This window comes from Lynx canadensis, chromosome X (assembly GCF_007474595.2).
Source record: "Lynx canadensis isolate LIC74 chromosome X, mLynCan4.pri.v2, whole genome shotgun sequence".
NCBI lineage: Eukaryota > Metazoa > Chordata > Mammalia > Carnivora > Felidae > Lynx > Lynx canadensis.
This window is the reverse complement of record NC_044321.2, coordinates 94,041,391-94,059,909: the sequence shown is the minus strand read 5'-3', so window position 1 is coordinate 94,059,909 and position 18,519 is coordinate 94,041,391. Positions and strand designations below refer to the sequence as shown.

Genomic DNA, 18,519 nt, shown 5'->3' with positions numbered 1-18,519 from the left:
ACCAGTTTGCGTTCCCACCAACAGTGCGCGAGGGTTCCCTCTTCTCCACATCCTCGTCAACACTTGTTATTCTTGTCCTTTTTATTTTAGCCGTTCTAACTACTGGTGTCAGGTGATGTCTCATTATGGCTTTTGTCCTATCTTGGTTTTTTTTTCAGAGAGAGGGCGATTGGAGGAGAGGGGCAGGGGGCAGGGTTGGAGAGAGAGAGAGAGAGAGAGAGAGGATTTTTTTTTATGTTTTTATTTATTTTTGATATATATATAGAGAGAGAGAGACAGAGCATAAGTGGGAGAGGGGCAGAGAGAGAGGGAGACACAGAATTTGAAGCAGGCTCCAGACTCCGAGCTGTCAGCACAGAGCCTGACGCAGGGCTCAAACTCACAGACTGAGAGATCACGACCTGAGCCGAAGTCGGACGCTCAACCGACTGAGCCACCCAGGCGCCCCGAGACAGAGGATCTTAAGCAGGCTCCACACTGACACGGGACTTGATCCCACAACCCTGGGATCGTGACCTGAGTGGAAACCAAGACTCAGATGTTCAGTTGAGCTACCTAGGTGCCCCTCACTGTGGTTTTGATTTGCATTTCCCTGATAGTGATGTCGAGCATCTTTTCATGTGTCTGTTGGCCAGCTGGATGTCTTTGGAAAAATGTCTCTTCAGGTCATCTGCTCATTTTCAATTAGATTGCTTGTCTGTTTTGGTGTTGAGTTGTTAGAGTTTTAAAAATATATTTTGGATATGAATCCCTTATTGGATATATCATTTGCAAATATCTGCTCCCATTCACTAGGTTGCCTTTTCATTTCATTGATGGCTTCCTTTGCTGGACAAAAGCTTTTTAGTTTGATGTAGTCCCAGTTATTTTTGCTTTTGCTTCCCTCATCTGAGGAGATAGATCCATAAAAATATTGCTAAGACAGATGTCCAAGAGTTTACTACCTATATTTTCTTTTAAGAGTTTTATGGTTGCAGGTCTCACATTTAGATCCTTAGCCCATTTTGAGGTTATTTTTGTATGTGGTATAAGAAAGTGGTCCAGTTTCATTCTGTTGCATGTAGCTGTCCAGTTTTTCCAACACCATTTGTTAAAGAGACCATCTGTTTCCCGTTGTATATGCTTGCCTTCTTTCTCATTGATTAATTGATCATAGAAGCATGGATTTATTCCTGGGCTCTGTCTTCTGTTTCACTGATATATGTGTTTTGTTTTTGTTTTTGTTTTTGTTTTTGTTTTTTGGCCAGTACCATGTTGTTTTGCTTACTGTAGCTTTGTAATGTAGTTTGAAATTTGGGGTTGTGATACTTCCAGCTTTGTTCTTCTTTTTCAAAATTGCTTTGGCTATTTAGGATCTTTTGTGGTTCTGTATGAATTTTAGGTTTATTTCTTCTAGTTCTGGAGAAAATACAGTTGGTATTTTGATAGATTTTTGCATTGAATCTGTAGATTGTTTTGTGTAGTATGGACATTTAAAAATATTAATTCTTCTAATCCATGACCAAGTTATATCTTTCCATTTATTTGTGTCGTCTCTAGTTTCTTTCATTGTTGTCTTAGAGTTTTCAGAGTACAGGTCTTTCACCGCCAGGGTTAACTTTATTCCTAGGTATTTGATTTGATTTGATTTGATTTGATTTGATTTGATTTGATTTGATTTTTTGAGAGAGAGAGAGCAAGTTGGGGAGAGGGGCAGAGGGAGAGAGAGGGAGAATCCCAAGCAGGCTTTATGCTTCGTGCAGAGCCTGACACAGGGCTTGATCCCACGACCCTCGGATCATGACCTGAGCCAAAATCAAGAGTTGGACCGTCAATCAAGTGAGCCACCCAGGTGCCCCTGTTTAGGTCATTTTTAAAGTGCGTTTTATTGTATGTAGTTGTAGCTTTAGTATGTCTATGGGAAGAGATGAGCTCGTGAACCTCCTACTCCATGTTCCTCACAATCAAAAATTTTTTATCTTGATGAAGCTCAATTATCTTCATTTTCTTCTGCTTTGATGTCATATTTAAGAATCCTTTACCAAATCTGAGAGCATAGCAATTTACCTCTATGTTTTCTTCTATGAATTTTTTCCTGTTAGCGCTAACATGAAGAGGTTGACCCATTTTAATTTTTTTTTAATGTTCATTTACTTTTGAGAGAGAGAGCGTGAGAGAGAGTACATGCGAGCAGAGGAAGGGCAGAGAGAGAGGGAGACCGAGGATCTGAAGCAGGCTCTTCACTGACAGCAGTGAGCCTAACATGGGGCTCGAACCCACAAACCATGGGATCATGACCTGAGGTCAGATGCTCAACCAACTGAGCCACTCAGACACCCCATTTTAGTTAATTTTTGTATATGGTTTGAAATGAAAGGTCCAACTTCATTATTTGGCATATGCTATCCAGTTGTGCCCAGCGTTGTTTGTTGGAGATACTGTCCTTAATTTTACCATCAGCTAGAGAGTTTCTACAAAAAAGTTAGTGACATTCTGATAGGGATTATGTTGAATCTTCAGATCGGTTTGGGGAGCATTGGCATCATAACAATATTAGTTAATCCATGAACATGGGATGTTTTCCCATTTATTTAGATATTATTAATTTTTTTTAGCAACGTTTTGTTCTGAGAGTATCGATTTTGTACTTTCTGTGAAATTTATTCCAAAGTATTTTATTCTTTCTCATGCTGTGATTATTGAAATTGTTTTCTTAATTCCATTTTCATTTTGTTTATTGCAAACGTATAGAAATGCAATTGATTTGGGTATATTGACGTATCTTATAACCTGGCTGAACTCATTTATTAATTCTAGTAGTCTTTTACTTCATTCCTTAGGATTTTCTTTATGCAAGTTCAAGTCATCTGCCAATAGAGGTAGTTTTGTTACCTCCTTTCCAATCCAGATGCCAGTCATTTCTTCTCCTTGACTGATTCCTTGGCTACTGCTTCTAGCACGTTGTTGAATAGAAGTGGTAAGAGCAGATATCCTTGTCTTGCTCCTGAGATTAGAGGGTAGCATCCAGTCTTTCATTATTAAGTATAATGGTAGTTGTGTGTTGCATTTGTAAACTAGCTTTCAATGAGTATTTATTTGAATATTGAGTTTTGGGGACCCTCTTAAAATTTAGAGCCTGAGGTGTAACTCCATTCACCTCAGTCCTGCACCTGCCATTTTATTTATTTATTTATTTATTTATTTATTTATTTATTTATTTATTTTTGAGTAAAAAATTGTTTTCTAAGTTTATGTGTTTATTTTGAGAGAGACAGAGAGAGAGAATAGAAGTAGGGGAGGGGCAGAGAGAGAGAGGGATAGAGGATCCAAAGCGGGTTCTGTGCTGACAGCAGAGAGCCCGATGTGGGGCTCAAACTCACGAACCATGAGATCATGACCTGAGCTGAAGTCGGACGCTTAAGTGACTGAGCCACCCAGGCGCCCCTGCACCTGCTATTTTAATTTTTTTTTAACGTTTATTTATTTTTGAGAGAGAGAGCAAGCAGGGGATGGGGCAGAGAGAGAGACACACACAGAATCTGGAGCCGGCTCCAGGCTGTGAGCTGTCAGCACAGAGCCCGACGCGGGGCTTAAACTCATGAACCACGAGATCACGACCTGAGCCAAAGTCAGACGCTTAACTGACTGAGCCACCCAGGCGTCCCCGCACCTGCCATTTTAAGATTGGGGGTGATGGTGCCTGCTGGCTCAGTCAGTAGAGCATGTCATGAGTTCAAGCCCCATGTGTGGTGTAGAGTGTACTTAAAAAAAACTTTTTTTTTAATTTGGGGGAAATTGTACAAACTTAAGGATTCTGGATTCATATTGCTGTGCAAGGTGCTTTATATTCTCTTCCTGTTTTAAAGAAAACAAAACAATTCTATAAATCACCATTCATGCATTTTACTGTAATGGTGAGCTTAATTTATGAAAGAAAACGTCAAGATTCAATCAGTAGGCCTGTGCACAAAGAAAAAGCTTTGGCTGTAGATCAAATGGTAAGGCAAATCACAAATGATTCCTACTTTAAATTTTTGACTCATCGGTGAACGATGGACCCAATTAAACCCCATAATACAATTTCCACCGTGGATATGTAAGATTGTACAAATGATAGAGCTGCCTGCCCTTCTCTTCCTGCCTTCTTTCGTGTTGTTAAATTTGATAAACGTACCTGTTATGGACCCAGGAGAACTATTCTCTATCCAGACCTGCCTCCTGCACTCCCTCGGGTCCCTTGCACAGTAAACGTTGAGTGGCCCAATTAATAAAGTGGAGACGTGTATGTTGCAAAGCTCTTAATCGGAAACATTGGCTTTCTATTGAGCTCGAATTAGTGAATTGTCACTTACCAATTATTACCATAGTTGAAGGTTACTTACTAAAAAGAAGTACAACACTAGTGAATGGACTACACTAATTATGATCAGGCCAGGTTTTTATTGTTGTTTTTCATTTAATTGACTCGTTTTGATTATGAATGAATGGGATATTAAATAGTATTGTATCTTACGGGCTCCTGGGTGGCTCAGTGGGTTGACATCCTACTTCGGCTCAGGTCACGATCTCATGGTTCATGAGTCTGAGCCCCGAGCCGGGCTCTGTGCTGACAGCTCGGAGCCTGGAGCCTGCTTCAGATTCTGTGTCTCCCTCTCTCTCTGCCCCTCCCTCTCTCAAAAATAAATAAACATTAAAAAAAAATTTTTTTAAATAGTATTGTATATTTTTAAAAGGAAATTCTTTGTATTTTTAATTTAATGTTGAACAATAGGGTAAACCTTTAGGAAGGCAGATTACTATCAAATACTCCATTTGTTTTCTGAGATTGTGGTCTATAAATTAGAGTGGATCTTAGTTAAAGAGGGTTCTTAATTCAATATTAATAGCTAATCATGTGGGTAGAACTCAATATATTCTTCTTGGTCAGAGTAATAAGTATTATGTATAATATCTTATATATAACATATAAATGTATATTATTTATATATATAGTTATATATATGTATATATATAGTTATATATACACATACATAATATACATAGACTAATCTCATCTGTGTGAATTTTTCAAAATTTTCCCATAAAAATTTTATTCAAAATATAGTCAGGATTCTCCTCATATTCACCTAAGTTATTTTGAGGAATGATTAATACTTTTTCTTTTTAAAGAAACACTATATGGAATTTATCACTGTGAAAGAAATACTTTTATTTCTTTTTGCTGCTGTTTAGATGCTGCTCAGCATTTAAAGCATGGACTTTAGATTTCAGCTATAGATTGATTTGAAAACCAGAATCCATCAGCTTACGGATCTCTTGTGCAAAGACAATTAAATGATTCAATCTTTACTTTTATAATACCAGAAGAATATAATGTAATAAAATCCCTGTGTTGCATCTCGATTTTTCAGCAGTCACTTGGAACTTGATTATTCTATTATCTTGGACATACAAGCATTTTTGTTTTAAGATCGCTTGTGAATCTCATTTTGCTTGGATAAACAGCTTTCTGGTAAGATGATTACTGTAATATAAAACCACTTAAGAATTTTACCCTTTGGAACATTGAGGACAAATTGAATTATGGCCTGCTAACGTGCAATTGGGGAAAAAAAAACAACCACCTTCACCTGCTTGTTTAAACTCACCCCCAATTGGAAGCTTTAATAGACGATTCCGCTTAGTTTCCTTCTCCAGTAAAATGCACAGTAATTTTTTTTCTCTTTCCTGAATTTTGGTATAGACTTCATTTTTGAATTTCTCGTAAGCCTTCTTTCTCTCTCATTGTCTTTCCCTTGTTTGCGGTTCTTAGAGGGAGATATAGGACTTCCCATGGTAAATAGGCCCTGAGAGATGTCTCACTATCTTTTGAAGGTGACAGTGTGGAAAAGAGCAGTAGGTTGTGCAATGAATGCACCCTTAAAACGGCTGGGGCTTTTCTCCCAGTTTTACCCACGCATACAAACCCACGCGACTGAGCTCAAACCTCTTTGCTTTTGCTTACTCTTCCTGTTGTGGTTCTTTTTCGGTGAAAGGCCTCTTCAGAAACTTGCCTCCTGGTTGACACAGCTTTACTATTGATTTTGGGGAATACTTTACATATTATGAACACTAACCTTCTGCCGGTTACGTGTTGCAGGTTTCCTCCTCATCCCCCCACCTGCTGCTGTCGCTTGTCCGTATGTTCGGGGCGCAGTTGCACCCTAGAGAATCGTAACCTTTCTTTCTTTTTACTAACAAATTGACAAACTATTTTCTTTTTTTTTTTTTTTAACATTTATTTATTTTTGAGAGAGCGAGACCGAGCACAAGTGGGGGAGGGGCAGAGAGACAGGGGCGCACAGAATCCGGAGCAGGCTCCAGGCTCTGAGCTGTCAGCACAGAGCGCGACACGGGGCTCAGACTCACAGACCACGAGATCATGACCTCAGCCAAAGTCCTACGCTTAACCAACTGAGCCACCCAGGCGCCCCACCATTTTCATATTCTTTATGGCTTCTGCGTTTTGTGTTGGCCCTCAGAAAGATTTTATTTTTGCCTCTTTAAAAATATATATTCTTTTTTATCTTCTACTGTTACAGTTTTAGTTTTTCACGCTCAGTTATTTATTCCATCTGTGGGATGTATCTGTATGGTGTAGATGGGATTTCAGTTTTTTCCCTAACTTAGCCAGTTTCCCCAAACCTCTTTATTGAGAGATTCACCATTTTTTGTTACCCAACCTGAGTACCACTTTCTCCACATAGCTAATAACCATAAGCACTTGGATCTGTTTGGGGACTTTATTCTATGGATCCCCCTGTCCCCATACTGGTACCGCACGGTTATAGTTACCGTAACTTTACAGTACATTGTACTATCGACTGCGAAAGGTTGCATCGTCCCTTATTTTTCTGTTTTAAAACATTTTGGGTGATTTTCTTTTTCCAATGAACTGAGGATTCAACATACAAAATAGCCATCCTCTGCCACCAAAAAGAACTTAGGACCCTTTGCCAATGTGATTGGAATTGTGTTGAATTTCTATACGAATTTTGAGGGAACTTCGCATCTTTGTCATGTTGAGTTTTTCTATTCGATATTTGTATATATTTATCCCTGTATCCATTTATTCATGTCCTTTATGGTTTTACAAACCAGTAAAATTTTATTGTTTGTAAGTCTTCCGGGTTTCTTTTTTAAGCTCATTCCTAGGTAGTTTACAAATTTTGTTGGAAGAGAAGACATCTTTGTCTTTATGGGGCTGATTTTGCTGTAGTGGGCATTTTACTGTATTAGTTTTCCAGTTGATTCTTCTAAGCTCTCTATAAAAACGATGTTATCTGTCAGTCATTAATTCTTAAAGTGTGATCCGTGGTCTCCCAGCAGGAACAGCCCTTGTGAACTTCTTTGAAAAGCAAATTCTTGGGGCAGCCAGTTGGCTCCGTCAGTAGAGCATGCAACTCTTGATCTCAGGGTTGTAAGTTTGAGCCCCACATTGGGTGTAGAGATCACTTAAAATAAAATATTAAAAAAAAAAAGAAAAAAAATTCTCTAGACCTATCCCACATCAACTGAATGAGAAATGCTGGATGCTGGGGGTGAGGCCCAGCAATCTCGGTTTATCTCGCTTTCTAGAGGATTCTGCCACATACTCAAAGTTTGTGGACCACTGATGTAAATAATGATTTTTATTTTTTCTTGCCCATATTTTCTTTTTTTTTGGTTTTTAATTTTTACATGTTTATTTTTGAGAGAGAGAGAGAGAGAGAGAGAGAGAGAGAGAGAGAGAGAAAGAGCCTGAGTGAACAGGGAAGGGGTAGAGAGAGACGGAGACACAGAATCCGAAGCAGGCTCCAGGCTCCGAGCTGTCAGCACAGAGCCCGACGCGGGGCTCGAACTCAAGAACCGCGAGATCATGACCTGAGCTAAAGTTGGATGCTTAACTGACTGAGCCACCCAGGCGCCCCTTGCCCATATTTTCTTTTCTCATTTCTTTTTTTTCTTGCAAGATGTTTGTGTAACAGTGCTTAATGAATTATGTGGAATGGACTTTGACTGAAGAGGCTGAGACAGATTGCTAACTTCCAAAAGTAAGACTGTAGACAGGAATGGTGAGAAATGCACTATTCCCTGACCAGGTGAATGGGGGAAACGAAACCTTAGTGACAGGGAGATTGAGTGAGGGAGACTGAGTGTATAATTTAGGGTAAGGATTTTGGTGGGTAGCAGAGAGAGGTATGATTCAATATGAAACATGACAGTGTCACTCCGGTAGATAAGAGTTATAACACTGTAACATTGAAGGAGACGAAGACAGCTAAAGCTTGGCAGTTGACCTTTAAACATCCATTAGAGAAAGTTTAGCCCTTGTTACAAGAGGGCAACCACTATTAGAAAAACCAGATAGAGGGGCGCCTGGGTGGTTCCATCGGTTGAGCGTCTGACTTCAGCTCAGGTCATGATCTCACGGTTCATGGTATCGAGCCCCGTGTCCAGCTCTGTGCTGACAGCTCAGAGCCTGGAGCTACTTCAGTTTCTGTGTCTCCCCCTCTCTCTGCCCCTCTCCCGCACGTGCTCTGTCTCTCAAAAATAATAAATAAACGTTAAAAAAAAAAAGGGGGGGGGAAGAGTGGTACTGTTGTAAGAGGCAGTGGAACTTCATGCTGTAAGCTGTAATGGTAATGACCACATGGTGGTCCGTGGGCAGATCGCCTCCGTGACTTTTGGAAGAAAACTGAAATTGTCAAGGACAGTGCATCCTGGCATGCGGCCAGGGGAAAGGGAGAAACTTCTGGGACATGAGGGATCGAGTCTTTTTGGTAGGAGTTTAGGCCAACAACTAGCTGTTCTACCTCTCTGGACCCCCTCGTTACAGCACAAAAATGCTGATAAGGAGGAAAGCAGGCAAGTTGATCACTCGCGTAAATGTTCTGAAATCCAGTACAGCTGCAACCTTTAAGACGGCACAACCTTTATTATTTTTAGTGTTGCAGATGTTCTTATGGGTGCATATGTGGGAGCATCCTACACAATCCGCTCCAGTTCTAGATTTACTCAAGGGGGGAAAAATCACCACCCAGCTCAACATCTAGGACTGACGTGTTTAGGGTAGGAGGGCGTCTTCAGTGCCATGGGTGGGAGGCGAGTGTGGTGTCTTTCCTCTGTGAAAGCTGAAAGATTTGATAGTCTTAACACTCTGTGACATTTTTAAAACTTGTCCCAGAGAATACAATTCTATTTCTTAAACGCCACTCTTTGCAATTTCAAGGTGATTTTGAATTTGTACTGCTTGATTGAGAGAAGTACCATTATGCAGTTTTTCTACACGGTGCCCTTTTTCAATTTTGTAGTGTATTACACTTTTCACTGATCTTTTCTGTCCGCTTTTCTTATCAGTGTGCTTAACAAAATTTTATTCGAAGGCAGGTGATCCTAGACACTCTGGGTTTGTTTTCTGTAACATAAGGTTAATTCATCAGCAGTGTTTACCTTTCATGGTGTAAGATTGGTTAGACATTTCTCAAATCTCATTATTTTTTTTATTATTTTTTTAATTTTTATTTTTTAATTATTTTTTAATTAAAAAATTTTTGTTTAATGTTTATTCATCTTTGAGAGACAGAGAGAGACAGAGCATGAGTGGGGAAGGGGTAGAGAGAGGGCACAGAATCCGAAGCAGGCTCCAGGCTCCAAGCTGTCAGCACAGAGCCCGATGCGGGGCTCGAACTCACAAACTCTGAGATGAAGCTGGATGCTCTTGGGCAGAGTGGGAAAGAGTGAGACAGTGGATTTTAATTAAATGCTAAGTCCAAAACTGGAGATCTCTGTTTGAAATATCATCTAAACATACGATAGGTTTGTGTGAAATATTAGACTTGTGAATCACTTAAACGCTTCAGAGCAAAATTGGTTGAACTGATGCAAGTTATTGCAACAATCCAAAACAGTCTTATCTGTTTCATTTCTGGTGCACTAAGTAGAACATTCTAAGGGCAAAACCACAATTATGTCTTTGTCAGGTGTGTGCTCTGCGTCATGATCAGTTTTCCTTGTATTCGTGAGAATGTCATGACTGTGGAGACGTGTGTCTTTTTCATTATAATGCATGTCTGCGTCTGTTGTTGTCCTGTCTTTTTCCTTAATCTTTGGAAGCATTCTGTCCATCTATATCTGCGGGCCTTTATATGTCATATCTTGTCTGCTCATCCACATGGTCCCCACTTTCATGTACTACGCTGTTTTGTTTCCTTTTATGAAAATATTTCAAACATACAGAAAAGAACAGAGACCAGTATAACGAGCCCTCATATGCCCACCACTTAGCTGTGATAGCTTAACATTTTGCCATCTTTTTTTTCAGATACCTATTAAAGTGTTAAATACAGGTGAAGCTTTTAGCCTCTCTCTCCTCGGGGAGGAGTTAAAATAGCGGAGGAACAGGGCTACCTTGTCCCTTGAACACAACTAGATAGTCTGTCCCTCCTCAATTGCATTTCTCCCCTTTTCTCTCCCGAGGTAACACTATCCCAAATTGGGGGTTTATCATCCCCATGAATATTTTAATGCTTTTTCTGTATTCATATGTGTGTATGTGTATATCCATATATGAATCCACACACGTATTGTCTTACATGCTTTTGAAATTTATAACACAATATTGTACTTCTTCAGTTTACATTTTTGTGTAATGTCATGCTTTTCGGTTTTACCTGCCCTAGTATCCCCCATTATCAAAACAAAATAAAACAGGGGCTCCTCGGTGGTTCAGTTGATTAAGCATCCAACTCTTGATCTCAGCTCAGGTCTTGATCTCAAGGCTGTGAGGTCAAGCCCCACGTTGGCTCCACACTGGGCACGAAGCCTACTTAAAAATGAATGAATGAGTGAATAAATAAGTAAAACAGAACAAAACATCTACCTCCACCCTATATCGCCCCTCCAACTGCCACCTATTTTTTGTGCTCCTTATTAAAGTGAAACTCTGCAAGAGTTTCATGTACTCGTTTCCTCTCTTTCATTCTCTCTTGAACCCATGCTAATCAGCCATTTTCTCCACCATTCCATGTAAACCACTCTTATCAAGGTGTCCAGTGACCTCCATGTTACCAAATCGTGTTGTAATTTCTCAGTTCCTCACTTCACCTCTCAGCAGTATCTGACACACTTGATCACTTCTTTCTTTATACTACACTTGATTTAACCGTCTAGGTTACCACACCTTCCTTTCTCCTACCTCGTGGCCACACCTCCTTATTTCTTTTGCTGGCTCCTCTTTATTTTTCTATTTCGAAACAAGTTGAACAGAAAAGTATAGAATGGCAAGTGAACATTCCTCCCAAACTTCTATTCCCTCTCACCAGTAATGGACATAAACAGACTTTGTACATGTGTGTGTGTGAATTTCATAGGGGAACCAATGCCTCATTTCAAGTTGTATGTTTTTAATTGCATTCTTTACATGCACATTGTATTTATATGACTATAATGTCTTACTGTTTTTATTGATTAATTGTGTGTGTACGTGTGTGTGTGTGTGTGTGTGTGTGTAAGCTAAAATCATTAGCCCTTTGTTGTCTCTCATGTGTGCGTGGTGAATGTGTCTTTCCTAGTTCATCAAATGCCATTTGGCCTTGTGATATTTTTTAAAGCACAGAGTTCTAATTTTTTTGTATAATTACACTTAACGGCTTTTTTTCTCTTACGGTTCCTCGACTTGGGGTCCTGCTTACCTTCTCTACTGCATGATTATAAGTAATTTCACTTGGATTCTCTTTGGTACTGTTTCAGAGTTTCATTTTATCCCTTTGATCTATCTGGCATTTATTTAGGATGCCCTAATGTGATGTGCAGTGGGATAAACTTATTTATTTTTCTAAATGGCTACCCGATTGTTCCCTGCTTATTTCATCCTTTCTTTCGCCTTGCTTGCTCGACGGCTGCCATTACCATCGAGTAATTCCTGGACAAGTTTGAGTTCCTTGCGAGTTCTTGAAAGAATTTATTTCGTGTTGGGTTTTTTTTTAAGTTCGTTATTATTATTGTTTTTTAGTAATCTCTACACCCAATGTGGGACTCGAGCTCACGACCCCTTAGATCAAGGGTCGCATGCTCTTCTGACTGAGCCAACCAGGTACCCCTGTTCATGTTTGTCATATTTTTCAAACCACTGCAGTGTGGTTCTCCCCACCTGTGTTCAAACTACTCTTGAAAAAAAAGGTAATCACTGACTTTATAGCTGTCGAATCAGTTAGCTTGTAGCTCACTCGTTCTGGGCAGAACTTGAAACAGTCGAATCCCCTCCAGCCACTATTCTTCGGAACCTGCCTCCTTCCTTAGCTTTAATCGCACATTTCTCTTAGTTTCCTTCCTACCTATTTTCTCTCTCTCTCTGCCAGCTTATCTTCCTTGGTTCCTTGCACAACAGTGTTTTGGGGATTACCCTTTCTCATGGCGAAGGCGCTTCTGAAGAATATTTCCCAATTTCATTACTCCAGCTCTTAACTGGCTGCATATCCTTGTATTTTCATTTCTCCTTCCGATCTAAATCAAGGTTTAGACGCTTTCTGTCTTCCGTTGTCTGTTTGGTGCTATCTGGTGTGCCCTAGAGTACTTCGGTGTGTCTACACCAAACCATTGTTCTCCTTCCTTGTGGTATTTTTCCTTTTTTGCTATACCCTGCCTCGCTTGATATCATTACCATTTCCCCAGTTACTTAAATAGATTTTGTCTTTGCTGTCACCTTATCCCTTTAATATCTGTGAGTCCCGAGTCCTGGTTTTCCCTGGTGATCCCCATAGCTCTTCTCTGTGCTCTTAATTCATGCTCTGACTATGGGAGTGGTTTCTGAACTGGTCTTGTAGTTTCTGAACTAGTCTCTGGAAACTTGTAGTTTCTCTCTCTCTCTGATCTACCCCCACATTGCAAGTAGTGTTAACTTTTCTTTTAATGTTTATTTATTTGTTTTGAGAGAGAGAGAGCACAAATAGGGGGAGGGGAAAAGAGAGAGGGAGAGAGAGAATCCCAGGCAGGCTCCATACTCAGCACAGAGCCCAGTGCAGGGCTCGATCTCACGATCGTGAGATCATGACCTGAGCCGAAATCAAGAGTGAGATGCTTGACTGACTGAACCGCCCAGGCACCCCAGCAGTGTTAATTTCCTAATATATATATTTGGTCATACAGATTCCTTGATTGAAAACAGCTAGTTTTAGTTAAATCTTGCATAAATGGATCACTGTTTACATTGTTTACTTCCTCTCCCTTCCTAAGTTCACTAACGCGAGACTGAAGAAATGGAAAAATTCGAAAGGACAAAGAACAGGAGTGGAAACATTGACAATCGTGTAGTTTAATCTTTTACCTGGTCAGAGGAAGTTACAACTTCAGAATCTCTCCCGACACGAGCTTTTGGGAGAAACCAACATATTCTTCCCATAGAACTCCTCATATTTCCAGACTCAGAGGCATCTGGTCTGCAGAAGGCAGGAATAAATCTTGAGATTGAAAATGTGGGCTGTTCTTTGAAAGTCTTTATAGTAAGTGGGTGGAGTTCCATGTCCCGACGACATCCACTACTCTGTGCCTTGGGAAACCAGAGGTTTATTATCTGGAGGCTTTGGATGGGAAAGCCCCAGACTCTGAGATATAGTGCAGCCGGTGGATTCATTGAAACCGTGGGATCGAGTGAAAGTTCTAATACCTCATTCTGGGGACCTGTATGTTCCACTCTAGATGCAGTTGATGAAAAGGGACATGAATTATTTATTTTCACATTGCCAGATTCCTAAGAACAATCTAGCTATGGCTGTTTACCTCTTGGCACATCTTCTAAAAAAACAGTTGTAGAGCCTAAAAAAAACAATTAAAATTTCTCAACACCTCTGGGGCGCCTGGGTAGCTCAGGCAGTCGAGCGTCTGACTCTTGGTTTCCGCTCAGGCCATGCGTGATCCCAGGGTCGTGGGATTGAGCCCCTCGTTGGACTCCGTGCAGGGCGTGAAACCTGCTTGAAATCCCCCCCCTCTCTCTCCCTCTGCCCCTCTTCCCCTGCTTGCACGGTCTCTTTCTAAACTAAAATGTAAAAAAGTTTCTCAACACCTCAAAATTCTCTCACCGCTTCAACATTTTTGGAAAAGGTAAGTCAAAGGTCAGTTGATTTTGAGATGCTTAAAACTTTTTTTCATTGAGGCTACTCAGTTTCTTGTAATAACAGAAAATATGATTGTGTAAATAAATATAAATGCTATATTGCCATTTGATTTTTTTTTTTTTAGAATTATGAAGACCCAAGAAATAGAAGGCAGGAAACAATGAAGAGAACCTTTTTCTCTAGCTTAATTATTTTAGGTCTTTATATAGCTTCATTACAAACAATTATATAAACAAACTAAATTGCATAGTCTACATCTTTATCTCCCCAGTGCAGTAAATTGATTTTATCAACAAGAAACCTTTAACTAAAATATACATTCCTGCTTCCCAATATATTTGAAATCAATAGAGCACGTGAAATATACTCTACATCTCCCATGCAAAGCATTCACATTTACTAGAAACAGTATATTAGACTTAGTTTGCTGTAACCCCACCTGCTCTTTTTCCATTAAAAAACCACCACCGAAATAAAAATTCAGTCCAGATCAAGAAAACAACCCCCCTGTTACCTATTCTGTATTTTGAAGCTTTCAAAATCTTATTATACCTTTCTAGCTTTAATTCGGACCAACCACTTCTAAAATTGTGGGCCCTGCTTACAGGCTTTTGAGACTTTGTGTGCTCTTGGTAACGTGGGATGTAGGGCTGTGTATCTCCTTGGCAAATGTTGGCCTCCACTCTCCACCTCCAACTTCTCTGGTCTCCCCCAACTTCATGCAGGATCTCAGGTCTCCTTAGGGTTAATCGAACTTCCTGTGTACCTGGTTGTTATTCTAATGATTTCACCAGAAATGTAGTCGATACTGTCTAATGAGCCAGTTTGGAATTTTGAAGATAATTTAACAATTGCAGATTCAATTCCTTTAACGTTCTTCATTTTCTTAATTTTCATAAGCTAGAACATGGACGTCAGGAACATGGACGTACATTTTTGTCTTTCAGTCACAAAATGTGTCACGTATTACATAGATAGAATAATTTGAAAATTTTAGTATTGATTTTTATAGTAAATATTGACTTCTTTTCCTCCTGAACAGGTCATTATCCCAGTTTTAGAGATGATGGATCATCTTCATAGAGGGGAATCAGTTGCTGCAATACTCCGTAACCGGTATATTTATGGAAGCAATTTGCCTTATAAGTTATATAATCTCTCTTCTGCCTGTGTTTATACCTGAAGTTGGTACTTAATGAATATGTGTTGAATGCCTGGATTAATATACACTATTTGCTGCGTGAGTGAACAAAAGAATGAACAAAGGAATGAGAGATGGAATGAAGAACATGTCAGTGACCATGGGTTCTGAGCTGACAAAAAAATAGAGAATAAAATTGGAAATCATAATTAGTGTGAGTTGTGACCCCCCTGACATTCAGTAAATGGAGCCATTGACTTGAAGTTTTTGTTTTAAGCATATCAGTGAATACATACAGGTATCCATTGCTTGACAATAGATGTCTCAACCAAGTAGTTTTTAAAATAGCACTGCCCTGTGATTGTACATTTCTGTTATTCAGAAATCCAGTTAAAGCTTTTCTCAGGCTGTAATGAGAAATTCAGAACTTTCTCTGACAACTTGTGATTTTAAAGTCATGGTTTAAAGAAACGTAGCCTTTGCTTTGTAGGTGTGAAAGAGTATCCCTTATTCCCAATAGTTGAATTGTATGGTTTGGGTGAATCGTTTGAAGTAATATGCTGGAGTTGTGTACATCATGGCTCAAACGCTTACTGGTCGTCTAGACTTGTGCAAATTTCTTAATTGCACAAGTACCTTAACTTTCTCATCTATGAATTGGGCATAATAATATTGGTTGTTTTAAGGATTACATAGGTGTCTGTGGGGTATGGAGAGAGAGAGAGAGAGAGAGAGAGAGAGAGCTTGGCAAATAATGCATGGTATGTTGGTACTATTACTGAAACGTAAATGTGGGATTTTAACTATTTGGAAATATAATACTGTGTTTCTGAATTCTGATATGATTTAAAATAGGTGCATCTTAGAAGAACATGAAAAGACAGAAAAGTTCGAAGTAAGAAGGGGCCGCATATAAAGTCAGTTATTCGACAGATACAATACTAGGGATTTTACATAATAATCCTATTAGGGAAATAATATATGAAAGGTGCCTGTTGGTTGAAATGTGTACTGTCATGTGGGCAAGGTGCCGTAAGGTAGACTTCTTCAGAGACACAGAAAGCAAGTAAGTCATAGCAGGAATAATGTGTGGCCATGTTGAGGGAAAAGAGAGAAGAAAAGAATAACCGGGGGGAGGGGGTGAATTCCTAACAGTGCATTGAGTCTGTGGGGTCCAAGCACCGCTGAGTAGGAGGGTCTATAACACACATTTGGAAGAGGAAATAGTGGAAGGGCTGACTTCCAAAGGTCAAGTCCATAACGGAGGTAGTTATAGCATACTTGAATTTGTTTCCATTACTTTTTATGGAGCTATAATTAAATGCAGTAAAATATGCAAGCACGTAAATACACATCTCGATTGTTTTTTACGCATGCGCACATCCAGGTTACCACAGCTCAGAGCAAGATATAAAACAATTCCACCCCGCCAGAGAATTACCTTGTTCCCCTTTCTAGTCTTTCTGTCGCCTCCACTCCTTCTGAAGAGAACGATTATGCTGACTAATGTGGTAGTGTTGCTTGTTCTTGAACTTCATGTAAATGGAGTGAGACACACTGTTGAATTCTTTAGTGTATGGCTTCTTTAGATTTTTTGAAATTTTGAAATAATGTTTTTGAAATTTATCGTGATCCCTGCAGGTATCAGTAGTTATTTCTGTTTTACTGCTGTGTGGCATTCCTTTTTTTTTTTTTTTAACTATACCACAATTTGTTTATCCATTTTCTTTTCTTTCTTTCTTTCTTTCTTTCTTTCTTTCTTTCTTTCTTTCTTTCTTTCTAAAGACAGTCTTTATTTTTTAATTTTTTTATTACATTTATTTATTTTTGAGAGACATAGTGAGACAAAGTGAGAGTGGGGAAGCGTCAGAGAGGGAGGGAGACCCAGAATCTGAAGCAGACTCCAGGCTCTGAGCTGTCAGCACAGAGTCCGACGCGGGGCTCAAACTCACGGACCGCGAGATCATGACCTGAGCCGAAGTCGGACGCTTAACCAACTGAGCCACCCAGGCGCCCCTTTGTTTTTTATTTACTTTTAACTAGGCTCCACACCTAACATGGGGCTTGAACTCACGATCCTGAGATCAAGAGTCGCATGCTCTACTGACTGAGCCAGCCAGGCACGCCTAGGTACCCTTTTTAATTTTAGCCATTCTCTTGAGTATGTAGTGGCTTCTCATTATGGATTTCACTTTGCATTTTCCTCATGTGTAATGATGCGAGTATATTTTCATATGTGTATTAGCTATTTGTCTATCTTTTAGAAGTATCTGTTCGAATCCTTTGCCCATTTTAAAATTTGGCTTGTTGTTTTCTTTTTGCATTTGAGGAGTTTTTAAGTTTATTCTGAATATTTCGATATATTGCATCATAAATATTTTCTTCCAGTCTGTGGCTTGCCATCCCATTTTTGTGGCTTTTGATGAGTGGAATTTTTTTTTTTATTTCGCTGAAGTTCAATTGATCCTTTTTTTCTTTTATACTCATGCTTTTTGCATCTTAGACAGGAAACCCTTGCCGTCCCAAATTTGAGGCTTTCTTCCTGAAATGTTATGGTTTTAGCCCTCACATTATAAGTTCATTCTTGACCAGAAACCAAAGAATCTGAATAGTTAATAAGAACACTTTATAAAAGAAAAGTCTCTGTAGTTTTTTTTTTATTAAAAAAAAAATTTTTTTTTAACGTTTATTTATTTTTAAGAGACAGAGCACAAGCAAGGGAGGGGCAGAGAGAGAGGAAGACCCAGAATCCGAAGCAGGCTCCGGGCTCTGAGCTGTCGGCACAGAGCCCGATGCGGGGCTCGAACCCACAAACCTTGAGATCATGACCTGAGCCAAAGTCAACCGCTTAACCGACTGAGCCACCCAGGCGCCCTGAGTCTTTTTATAGTTTTAATTCTAAGTTAATACCTTTGTACATGACGAGGTAACTGAATTGGAACCTGAGCCATACTTGACAAGGCATAAGGAACTAGTTGTATGACTAGTTTATAACACAGCAACTTTTGATTTCCTGCTGTTCTAATCTTTCTTATTATAAATAAGACTTCTTTGAAAGAAACCGATAATTCTGATACTTAATAAAATGATTCAGAGCATAGAAAATGATGGAAAACTGCCCCATTCATTTTATGATGCTGCAGAATTCAGGTATCAAAATCTGAGAAAAAGGTTGCTTGTTTGTGTACACAAATTATAGATCAATTATGGATTCGAAATAAAATATAACCCAAACACATTTAGGAATGTATGCAAAAAATTAACCCTCTG

At 39.4% G+C, this 18,519-nt stretch overlaps 1 protein-coding gene across 2 annotated transcripts in view; it reads left to right on the top strand.

The window, feature by feature from the left end:
* Positions 1 to 18,519, top strand: part of KLHL13 (kelch like family member 13) — a 205,585-nt gene that overhangs the window by 65,963 nt on the left and 121,103 nt on the right. The window contains exon 2 of one of the 2 annotated variants that reach the window (XM_030305086.2): positions 15,151 to 15,224. The exons of the other annotated variant lie outside the window; for it this stretch is intronic. Within the exon in view, the coding sequence (XP_030160946.1) occupies positions 15,172 to 15,224 (53 nt within the window). The 5' untranslated portion in view covers positions 15,151 to 15,171. The remainder of the gene's footprint in view (positions 1 to 15,150; positions 15,225 to 18,519) is intronic. 2 annotated transcript variants of the gene reach the window in all.